Source organism: Sus scrofa, chromosome 11 (genome assembly GCF_054392235.1).
Source record: "Sus scrofa isolate SSC_HxYL_T2T_F1_AM1 chromosome 11, Sscrofa_HxYL_maternal_Yorkshire_Landrace_v2.0, whole genome shotgun sequence".
Lineage (NCBI taxonomy): Eukaryota > Metazoa > Chordata > Mammalia > Artiodactyla > Suidae > Sus > Sus scrofa.
In genome coordinates, this window is record NC_139393.1 from 83,346,790 (window position 1) to 83,359,036 (window position 12,247).

General features: G+C 46.5%; 1 protein-coding gene across 9 annotated transcripts in view; it reads left to right on the forward strand.

Annotated features, from left to right (window-relative positions):
• MYO16 (myosin XVI) overlaps positions 1–12,247 on the forward strand; it is a 539,824-nt gene that overhangs the window by 378,736 nt on the left and 148,841 nt on the right. For all 9 annotated transcript variants that reach the window (XR_014819944.1, XR_014819945.1, XM_084982290.1 and 6 more), the window contains one exon: positions 694–894. Coding sequence is in view for 7 of the 9 variants with exons in the window: in XM_084982290.1 (XP_084838416.1) it covers positions 694–894 (201 nt within the window). In the remaining 2 variants the exon portion in view is untranslated. The remainder of the gene's footprint in view (positions 1–693; positions 895–12,247) is intronic.

Genomic DNA, 12,247 nt, shown 5'->3' on the forward strand with positions numbered 1-12,247 from the left:
TGACGTCTAAAGCTCGTGGGCAGAACGGGGTCTGTGGTTGGGAAAACGTGGGAAAGGCTTTTTAAGCCGCGTTTTTCTGCTCATGAGATTAATTTCAAATTGTTGCCGACCGTAGCCATTAGTTTCCTGGTGAGGCAGCTGTTAACTACCAGCCTCCTAGTTTGAGTTCCCCAAGTCAGAGCATCGCACGTCCTCTGCTGTAGGTCTGGAGACTGGAATATCACACCGTCCCTTCCACTTCCTGCTGCGTGGGATTTTGCTACCCTTTCTTATGACTTAATATCATTGTGCATTTTTGGGGGGGGGGGTCTGTTCCTTGGCCCATCAGAAGTATGAAGTGTGCTTTATGTGTTTCCTCTAACCACTTTTCTATAGTTGGAAATTTTATTTTTCTTACGATCAGATTAGCCATTTTAATAATGCCAGTGCTCTGAGGACATCGAAATACCTTCTTTTAGTAATTTATTAATTCCTCTAATCGGTAAAGACTCCGGAGGGCCCACATCACCCCTGAGCTTTGCTGGGGGGGGGGCAGGCAACAGTGAGCACCGATGGACGGGCACTGAAAGCAGAGGGCAGCTCATTTTCTGAGTGTTCACGTGGACACAATGAGCCTCCTGTTATTTGCATGAAGAACAGCAGAAGTATCCCACTGAGTCATAGAAGAAACGCCTCTCTCTTCTTCACTTTCAGAAGCCTTCTGGATTTCTCTCTTTATTGGATGAAGAAAGTCAAATGATGTGGTCCATGGAGCCAACCCTTCCTAAAAAGCTACAGAGTCTTCTAGAATCCTCAAACACGAACGCCGTCTATTCCCCGGTGAAGGATGGCAACGGGAACCTTGCCGTCAAGGACCAGGGTGCAGCCTTCACGGTGATGCACTACGCAGGGAGGGTGAGTTCAAAGGTCCGAGGCACTCACGGGATGCGCTAGCGGACCGGAGGCCTTAGGGCAAAGCCTTAAAGGGTTTCACATTTTGGGGGTTTGATGACTGACCCTGGGCGAACAGCCCACAGAACGTCTCCTCTGCCATTTCCTTTTCGCGGGGTAAGGACTTGGCCTCTCCAGGGTGTGGGTGATGACGCCTGCCGTAGGATTCTTCTCAGAACGTTTCCAGATTTGGAACCAAAACCCAGCCAAAGAGACTTGGGTTTAACACAAGAGCTCTGCTCTGAACCATGGCATGGTTTCAAAATCCAAACAAACAGTGGCCCTCTGAGTTTACTTTTATTGAATATAGGTTCTAGTGTTAAATTTCTTCTCTTGGAGTTCCCGTCGTGGCTCAGCGTTAACGGACCCGACTAGCATCCATGAGGACATGGGTTCGATCCCTGGCCTCGCTCAGTGGGTTCAGGATCCGGCATTGTCGTGAGCTGTGGTGTAGGTCAAAGATACGGCTTGGATTTGGGGTTGTTGTAGCTGTGGTGTAGGCCAGTGGCTAAAGCTCCGATTCGACCCCTAGTCTGGGAACCTCCCTATGCCTCGGGTGCAGCCCTGAAAAGACAAAAAAAAAAAAAATTATTTCCCTAAAAGTTCATCAGCCTAACAAAGAAATCTCCTCTCCCATCTGTCTCCAATTCCTAACCAGCTTTGTAAACCACGTTCCTTGCTTCTGAACCTTCAAGGACCACCTCTTAGCTGTCTGAGACATGTCACACTGCTTAGGCTAAGTTCAGATCCAGCTTCTGCAGGCTCACCCCGGCCACTTTCTCCAAGACTTAACGTGCCGCAATTTGCTCGTGCAAAACCTCTTAACGTGCCGCAATTCGCTTAACGTGCCGCAATTCGCTTGTACAGTAACCTCAGGTTATTCCTTCTAACCCACCGGCTGTTTCCCACCCCACGTAAAGCCCCTCACACTCGAGCTGGATGTGTTCCCCTTGTCTTCTTGACACGGTCAGTTTTGGTCCATCCCTAAAGGCGTAAATGCACATCCCACGTGGTCTCCGTCCAGCTCTCATCTGCACTTACTTCTTCGGCTGTTGAATCTCTGGCCCCCAGAGTTGCTCTGTTTAGGGTGTCTCACCCCGTGGCCCACTGAGGGAGGACTGTCTTATGCCCACCAAGAGAGGAAATCCTGGGGACGGAGGCCTGTGGGCGAGAAGGCTATTCAGGTGGCGATGTTTTGCATCGGAGGGTTTTAATGGAAATCCCTGTGAGCTGCTGGACATACTTGATGCTGGGAGCGGGTCGTTTTTAGAAACATAGTCATATTTTTGGAAATGTGCGCCCCATTATATCACCCAGAAGAACATGGAGAAGAGGGAGGGAGATCTTAGTAGGACAGGAAAGTATGACAGAAACCAAGAGAAAAGAAGAGTCGTGTCAGTGGGAAGTGGGCCTGGGTGGGCTATCTCACGAGAAGTTCTAGCAGGTGTTTGCCTTGGGGTGGCATGAGTGGTTATTGGATGTGGGGCGTAAGTCAGTGGGTGATTTTTTATAAATTTAAATAGATATTTTTATAAATACAAATACATGTTCCCAGAACATTATTAACAGTCTTTGATATTTGAGACATGTAGCCTTTAGCATGTTTTTAGAACGGTAACAATCATTTAGTCTTGTAGTCAGTTTTTTTAAAATCTGTATTATATTCTTTATATTAAGAATTGATTGGAGAATATAGAAAAAAGATACTTGCATAATAAAACAGCATTAGAGTGTTAGAATATTTTTCTTTTTCTTTTCCTTTTTTTTTTTTTTTTAAGGGCCGCACCTGTGCCACATGGAATTTCCCAGGCTAAGGGTCAAATTGGAGCTGCAGCTGCCGGCCTACCTCACAGCCATAGCAACACGGGATCTGAGCTGTGTCTGTGACCCACACCACAGCTCACGGCAACACCGGATCCTTAACCCACTGATGGAGGCCAGGGATCAAACCCACATCCTCACAGATACTAGTCGGGCTCATAACCTGCTGAGCCAAAATGGGAATTCCCTGGAATATTTTTCAGTTGAAGAAAACTTTCATGTCAGAATTTTTTATTGAGGTATATTTAATTTACAATGTGTTCGTTTCAGGCATATAGCAGATTGATTCAGTTACACACAAATATGTGTATATATATATATATATTCTTTATCAGGTTTTTTCCATTGTAGATTATTATAAAATATTGAGTACAGTTTCCTGTGCAATATAGGAGATCCTTATTGTTTACCAATTTTATATATATGTTAATCCCAAACTCCTAAGTTATCTCTGCCTTAACCTCAGCTCTCTACCCCTCCTTTCCCCTTAGCAACCATAAGTTTGTTTGCTATGTCCGTGAGTCTATTTCTGTTTTGAAAATAAGTTCATCTATATCCTTTTTTTTAGATTGTCCACCCAAGTGATACCATATTTATCTTTCTATGACTTACTTCATTTAGTATGATAATCTCTCAGTCCATCCTTTTTGCTACAAATGGCATTATTTCATCATTTTTTATGGCTGAGTAATATTCCATTGTGTATATGTACCACATCTTCTTTATGCATTCATATGTCCATAGACATTTTATTATGCAAGTATTGCTGCTGCTTCTTCTTCTTCTTCTTCTTCTTCTTCTTCTTCCTCTTTTTTGGCCCACATCCATGGTATGTGGAAGTTCCTGGGCCAGGGCTCAAAGCTGCACCACAGCAGCGACCTGAGCTGTTGCAGTGACAACTCCCGATCCTTAACCTGCTGAGCCACCGGGGAACTCTGTATGCAAGTATCTTTGTTTCTATGTTCTTTGATATTCCCAGTACCTGGGAGAGTGTGTAGCACATAAAATGTACCAATAAGTATTTGATGAATAAATAATGTATTTGATAATTTTCAAAAAGAATTTATTGGATTCATAGAGTTTAGTTGAAAAATTACAATAAGGTATAACTAATGATCGTGGAAAATCAGTAAGCGTCTTGGAAGCTGTCTTTGGTCAGTATACGTGAGCCTGCCTTGGATGTCTGTTTTACGTCTTGGAGATTTACTAGGTGTTCAGTAAAGGCTCATACCTGAAACTGAAAGGTACCAAGCTTTAGAAAAGTATTTTGCTTGTTAATTATTTTCTGTTTGTATTAGAAAAGTAATGCACAAGCACTTAAGGAAATTTCAGTTTCAATTATTTTAAGAAAATCGGGGGAAAAATAGTGAAGAGTTTGCGTGAATGTAATAAGTTTCCTGAGTCCTGATAGCAAATAAGGCAAAGCCAAGAAAGCCAGTCGCTGAAAAAACCCCGTGGAACCGTGAAATTTTCTGTAAAAGCACCTTTATATTTGAACGCAGGATTTTCCATAATTGGAGTCAATTTTGTGGTTTTATAAAAGTCTTTCATTTCACGGAGAAGTGCTAATGAGGCTTAGCCCAAGGACTCCCCAGGGACTCATTCATGGTACAGTATAGATTCTATGTAATTTGTGGCAGTATGTCAAGCCATATGCCAGTCTCATCATCAGACGCAGCCACATATCCTTAAATTCTGAGCTACTGCATTTTCAAGAAAAGCAAGACACCCTGCGTTTTATAAATCAAGAGATGTAGCAAAGAGCCGATTTGCTTCGAGTCAGGGGGCAGGCTCTGCTTTGGGCAGCAGGATGAGCAATCCTGAATAGCTCGTGGGTGAGAACGTTGATTCCCCAGGAGACTCCGACGGCAGCGGGGCCCTTACACCTGCTGCAGCCTCTTCTTCGGCCGGATGGATGAGCTGGACCATCCTTGCCTCGCCCCTGCTCCTCCATGGCCGGTTTCCTTCGCTTTATTAGTGAATGCTTACCGCATCTCATAGGGATGGTTGACTCTGGCCTCCCCCCCACCCCCGGGAACCCACACATCTGCCTGTTCTGCTCTAAGAGAGCCAGCCATGCTTGTGAACTTCCCTTGGAGCAGAGGCTCAGAGGTCCTTTTAGAAATGTTTAAGCAACATCATTTGAATTATAGCTGATGATCTTCCCTAAACACATTTGAATTTTTCATTACTCGTAGGAGCATGGTGTATTTCCCAATCTCCATTACAGAACTATTTTAATGTAAATGGGAAGAGGCTGTGCATGAAATATTAACCGGGTCTCATTAATGAGCATGCATCTGAATTAAAGAAGGCTGTGAGCTGTGTTTTTTATTGTTGTTATTTGTTTTAGCAGGTTTTAAATCATACACAGGATTACCTGTTTCAGGGATTGCTCTTAAACTTCCTTTGGTGATTTAAATGATAGATAAGCATTAAATCCAGACGTGTGTCTAATTTTATTGGCTTTGAAAATTAAAAATCTTGGAGGAAATAAGAATGATGATTTGGCAAAAGACATCAGCTCTTAGGAAAGTTACATTTCTGTGACGGTGATTCTGAACTAAACTCTCATGGGAAATAGTATTTTGAAGTTCCTACAGTTTAATGTGAGAAAAGGGACTAGATGAAGAGACAGGAAAGCAATCTGAAATAACACAGTTACCTTCATGGAAATATAGGGCCAAATGAGTGGTTATAAATACATGGCACTTACGTGTTTGACCCTCCTCGGTGGCTGCTCGTGAGTCTTTGTCAGGTAGTTGTTTCCTGTGGTCATTTTTTTTTTTTTTCAGCATGAAGTGATTCTTTTGGGGTCTCGGATAAGTGCCCCCCTGAATGACTGGCTTTGAGATGTACACGCATCCAGCTGGTGATGTTCTTACCTGCGATGACCTGTTGGTGTCTTAGCCTCCTCCTCCCTTCAGACACTTAAGTGTAGTAGTGGGTTAATGATGGCCCCCAGAAGGCCCTTGGGCTCGCTCCTGGAACCTGGCAATGGGACCTTCTTTGGGGAAAGTGTCTTTACACGTGTAATTAATCAAGGATCTTGAGACCCGAGACCACCCCGGATTATCTGTTGAGCTCTGACTCCAGTGACAAGTGTCCCTCTTAAAAGTGAGGCCGAGGTGGAGTTCCCACTGTGGGGCAAGGGGCCAGTGGTTCTCTCCCCGGTCCTGCACAGGGTGTGAAGGATCTGGCCCAGCATTGCCACGGCTTTGGTGCAGATGGCAGCTGTGGCTGAGATCTGATCCGCAGGCCACGGGGCAGATGATAACGGAAAAAAAAAAAAAAGAGTGAGGCTGAGGGAGATTTGAGAAAGAAAAAGGAGGCCAAGGCTGGGGAGATGCTGCCATAGGAACGAGGAACTCCCGACGCCACCAGCAGCCTGAGGAAGCGAGGGACATGGGTCCCCTCGAACGCCCAGGAATCCTCTGTGGCCCGATTTCAGAGAGGGCGTTGCCTCAGCAGCCCCAGGAAACTCATGTGCGCCTTCGTGGGTTCCAAGTTCGCAGGTTCGAGAGGCCGTGAGGAGTTTTAACTGGGGACACTGTAGGGTTGTCTTTTTCACCACGTTGGATTCCTTGGACTCCCTTTCTGCAGCCCTGTTTCTGCTCATGCGGTTTCCTCACCTGTTCCGCCCCGTTCCTCTTTCCTTCCAAACCTCACCCCTCTCCCCAAGGCCCAGGTTCTCCGCCTGATTCAGATTTCACTGCTCTCCCTTCCCTCATCGCGTGCCTGATGCTCGCATGGCAGTTTGCAACTCACACAGTGCCTCCGAAGCACTTTCCTCCCTTCTCTGTGACAATCCTGTGTCTGTTCTCCTGTTAAGGAGGCCCTGGTGCAGTTGGGTGACTTGCTCAACACCGTGCAGCCTTGTATGGGTCCCCTGGGGGGGCCACAACAAAGTGCCACACACGGGGTGGCTTAAAGCAGCAGAAATTTATCTTCTCACGGTTCTGGAGGGGGCCAGGGTCTAAGATCAAGTGTGAGCAGGTGGGTGGGTTCCTTCTGCGGCCTCTGAGAGACACCGGATCCAGGCCTCTCACGGCGTCTGGTGGTTGCGCCTTGGCTGGTAGACCCCGCACCCCCATCTCTGCCCGACCTCCATGTGCTGCTTTTTCTCCCTGCCGGTGCCTCTGTGGGTCCTGCTCCCTTCTTGAAGGATGCCAGTCTTGGGGTTGAGGCCCCCCCCCCATCCACTAAGACCTCGTCTTCACTGAGTGCATCCGCAAAGATCTTACTTCCAAAAAAGAGCACATCCTGGTTCCGTGTGGGCGTGAATTTGGGGGGGTTCCCCAATTCAACCCATTCAACCCCCCACCAGCCAGGAGGGCTCCTTTTTCTGAACTCCCTTCTGCCTTTCTCCCTCGACTGGGCTGTGTGCTGATATTCTTAGTGTCTCTCGTCTCCAGTCATGGAGTCTGTGCTGTCAGGAGAAAGAGGAGAGGCCCTGGAGCACGTCGGGGCGCCAGGGTTGTGACTCTGGGGGGGCACTGACCCTCGGCAACACGCCCGTGCAGACTGCGATGAACGGCAACGTAGTCATGAACCGTGTCAGCGTGTTCTGAAGGTTCCCTGCTGCGTGGACAGGAAATGCAAGGAAGATGCTTTTGAGACGTTGTGTCAAATCCGAGTCCTGTTTCCCCAGCAATTGCTGAAGGTCTGCCAGGGCAGGAACACCGCCGTCTTTAGCCATATTTCACCCGCCACAGATGGGGAAGCCCCAAAGTGTTTCAAGAACCATCGTCTCCATGGCTGATGGAACGGAGACTGTTAGAGGCCCAGGTGACGTTTGCTCAAATGAAATTATTGGTAAATGTCCTTGAGCAGTTACAGAACATTCTTGTTCACTCTGGTATCCGGTACAAGTGCACACATTGCGTCAAGTGATGTTTTGTAAAAGTGTGAGAATACTTATTTGTATTTGTCACGATGTTATTAATATCACTTGAGCAGACGATTGGGAACATGTACCCGCCCAAGTTATATTTTGATGTTTTTGCACTTCCTATCACACTTGCAAGACTTCGGGGGAAGGCAAATGCAGAAAATTGAGATATTTCTCTATCTAAGGACACCGTGATATTACAGGAGAAAAATATTTAGATAAGTGGTGTTCCTTATGTTAACGTGACATTCTGTTTTTTCACCATGCAGGTGGTTTAGTCATGGGTGACTCTACCTTGATGAAAGAGAACTTTTGTAAAAAAATTACAGTCTTTACCATTTAGCTTTATGACTACTATTTTAATCAAGCTTACAGGTGTGTGAAATTTTGCTGCGGATTTTTAAAGGTCCTTTCAGTATTATTTCCCCGAAGATACTATTTCCCTTCCCTTTGAGAGAGGATCAAAGTACTTTCTCCAGTTTATATACATATTCTGAGATGTAATTTTATGACAGAATGAAAATGTGTCGCCCCTTTGTATAATGTACCTGTAGCAATGTCTTTATGTGGGCGGGGCTTGATCCCAGACGTGTGCCACCTGATCACTGGCCTCCTGTCACTGCTTTCCACAAGCCTTTACAAATTCCATGACCGAGTTGCTAAAACATTGCTGATAGAAGTGATGGGGGGAGGGAGACTGATTTGTGGCCAGTCCATAAAATTCCTGATTTTTTTCCCCCTTCTCCTTGAAAGGGATCCACCCCTGTTGTGGACTAAATGAAGTTTGAAGGGTATGGGTTGAGGCTGATGGTGCTGCTTAGCTCTCGGAGAGGAGAGGGATCTTTACCCCATTGATGCTGCCGTGGAGTCCAGGTGATGGATGCCGAAAGCCCCCTCTTTTCCCTTAGACATATTTACGTGACCTGCTTGCAGGGGACATCTGGACCCATTCAATTTCCTCATGCCGCCTGTGTCAGGAACACGTTCTGGAGCTTGTCAGCTGGCCTTCACCCCCAGAAATTTGTGGGAGACGCGGTGTGCCCAAGAAGACTGTGAAAGTGAACCTTTAAATCAACAGAAAAAGGAGACAGACTAATCGATAGAGAGCCTCCGATTTATTTCTCTCTTTCTTTTCTCCAGGCAGAATCCTCAGCCATAACAAGGAAATCCGTCTGGGCGAAGCCAGACTGATGCTATTGAAGGTTATTTGACAAAGATATTTTGACCCACATGGAAGGAGCTTAATTTACATCTGCATTTGTTCACCTCTTGGTTAGACTTTCAGAAAAATAAAAATTAACTACCAGGCTCTCCATTGCTTAGATCAGTTTCACCTTTGACATAAATTTTTGTAAACTTGATAACTGTTGCCTTCTTGGGGTTTTATTAACAAGAGAAAACGCAGGCTCTTATTTAGGGAGTCTTACTATTTTCTTTTTTCAGAGATTTAACTGGCTCTTTTATCGTCATGTGCTGAAAGATATTTATAAATAGGGAGCTTTAGATTTCCTAGAATTTTGGTATATTATTGTTAGCTGATTGGCTTTTTTTTTTTTTTTTTCTTAAAAGAAACCCAGGAGTTCCCGTCGTGGCTCAGTGGTTAACGAATCCAACTAGGAACCATGAGGTTGCGGGTTCAATCCCTGGCCTCGCTTAGTGGGTTAAGGATCTGGTGTTGCTGTGGCTCTGGCGTAGGCTGGCAGCTGTAGCTCCAGTTAGACCCCTACCCTGGGAGCCTCCATATACCATAGGTGCGGCCCTAAAAAGACAAAAAAAAAAAAAAAAAGGAACCCATACATTTCAGATATGGTAGTTTCAATTCAATGCCCACATCCAGATTCAAGATTTCTAGATAAGGACTCATAATAATACTATGCGCTTCTAACAACTTTCTTTGTTGGTTAGTATTTATCAACTTAAGTGAATCAAAATGAAAGCAACCAAAACTATTAGATAGAATCACTTAATGGAAAAGTAAAAAAAGAGAAGCCTCTGCTCATAAATATTGATGCTGTAGAGAGGTCTGTTTACCACTAGGCATGAAATCCAGACTTCTTTCAGCAAACCTCAGATAGAAAGCTGAAACCAGGCATGAAAAATTATCAGACCCGTTTACATTTGCTGCAAATGATCTTAGTTCTTTTGCGAAAATCCAATCTTTACATGTGTCGTGATGCGATAGGTTTTCTTCAAGAATGTATCTCAAAGTTTTCCACTTTTATCAGTTGTCACTCCGAACCGCTTCTTTTCTAGGGATTCTATTTTACATCATGTCAATAACACGGTGGAGAAAGGAATTCTAAACTTGATTGATAAAATGAACGTATTTCTACTCTGTACATAACGGTAATGTTTCGTGGCTCCTCCTAGGGGTTTATATATTCTCCTGATTCAGTTTTGTGTATGAGATGACTCCCCTATCTTTCCATCCTAACTCTCTCTCTGCGGGCTTCCTACCTGCACGTCTGCTTCGTAATATCTCCACTTGGGTGGCATCTTCATGTGAACAGACCCAGACGCTAATGAAACTAAATGGCCCGGCCACCTCCCAAACACGCTCTCTCTTAGCTGACGTCAAACAAATGCATAAATAAATAAAACTCATTTTCCGTATGTGTCCCACTTTCCAACTCATGGGAAAATCAGAAACCCAGTTAATGCCCGAGTGCCAGCTTACCCTGTCCCCTGCTGACCCCGGAATCCAGCACCCAGGTCACGTCACCGCCTCACTCTCTTGAGTTCCTTCAACAGCCTCCTAACGCTGACTGACGGAGTGGCTGTGAGTTACCAATAAAGAGGTGGGTGAGTATTTTCCCTTGAAGGCGTGCCTACTGCCGCTGTGCCACACTGTCCAAAATCAAATGTGGTCCTGACTTGTCAATAATAGTCCTAAAGCAGGGGCAGTCATGCCTGTTTTCTATTCAATATTTTTGACGGCCCGGCGTCTCGCCTTTAAACTCTGCTTTTCCCTTTAAAAATCAGATTTTTTCCAGATCATTTTCACACTCTGGTTCTTCATGCACCTGGTGGCTGAAGAACACACACAGCTCGGGGGGTGTCATCAGGATTCAACTTTTATTGGGGGCTCATACTGCTTTTTAGAAATACGTTCAGCTGGGATGGTCCTTTCCTTTTAACCAGATAAACATCCAGGCAGCTGTGGCCGTCTTTCCTGTCTCCGCACTCACACAAAGTCCTTTGCTTGCTTTCAGCGCTGCCCACAGGTTCAGTCCAGTGATGAGGCATTTCCAGTCCCGGAGTCATCAGAACTAGGAACTCAGCTGACCTTAGGTCCCCTCATGCCTCAGCGACACAGGAGATGCTGCGCCGTGACCCGGGGTGTCCTGTTGTCTTTCTGTTCTTGGGCCGAGTCCTCTTGTTTCACCCCAACGTAGTTACACCCACACGACTCTTTTCAGTGTTCAGGGCTGACCCTGGCTTGGGTGCTTTCACGTGTCCCTGAGACGCTGCCCTGGGACTTTTGAGGCCCTTCGCATGACCTCACTGAGTCTGTTCTCCAGGCTGGCTGCTCCCCTACTCCCCAGAGGGTCCCACAGGTCCACCCCAGATGCCCTCTGCTGGACCCTCTCCTCTCCGCCTCACACACATCCTCCCGGGCGGGACGTGACACTACCCAGGTTTGTGGCCCTGATGAGGCGTCTCATCACACCTTTTGTAGTTCATCAAGAACGTCACCTGTTGGAGTTCCCGCTGTGGAGCAGTGGGTCAGGAATCTGACTGCAGGGGCTCAGGTCTCTGTGGAGATGCAGGTTCCATCCCCAGCCCCGTGGGTTAAGGATCCGGTGCTGCTGCAGCTGCAGAAGTCACAGCTGCAGCTCAGATGCAGTCCCTGGCCCAGGAATGGGCGTGTTGACACGGCATGTGCTGCGGAGAGAAAAACTGAACAACCCCATGTCACTCCCCTTAAGATACAGGGAGAAGGACCCTCACAAAGCAGGGCCACAACGGAGAAAAGACAGACGAGGATGCAGTTAGAGGAAAATCAGAGCACGTTTCCTGCACAGGTGATGTGTGAACACAGAAACACAAAAGGTGCCAGCCAAGGCACAGGTGCTCAGACGGGCACAGCTCCCACGCCCTGGCACAGCCTCCTCCTGTGCGCCAGCATCTGGACAGGGCCTGAGATGGCAGCCTTAAGATGCTGGCTGCGGCTCTGGCAGACTCTTGTGCCTTTTTCATCCAAGCAGAGTAGGCCGGCTGCTCCTGCCTTAACTCCGGGACCGAAACCAGAGATGCTGCACAGAGCTGTGTCCCTGCAGCTCCCTGACCTTTGCACTCTGGTTTCTCTGGAGATCAGCCACACGTGAGCTTGACGGCCTTCATATGTGCGGTTGGTTGGGCATTTTGTAACTTATCCTGGTGGACCCAGGAAACGAGGTGTCTTGGTGGATTGTGATTCATGGCCACGGGGAACGTGTTAAGCTCCCGCTTTTGTATACAGCTAACATAATTTATCTTTTCATTGTGCTTAGTGCAGTGCCAGAGGGTTACAGCAAGTACAGGCAGAAAAGCAGCACAGGGTCGCGGCTCTCGCCTTTACACGGTCCTTGTTGGTCACATCCACACTCAAGCATTTAGATGAAC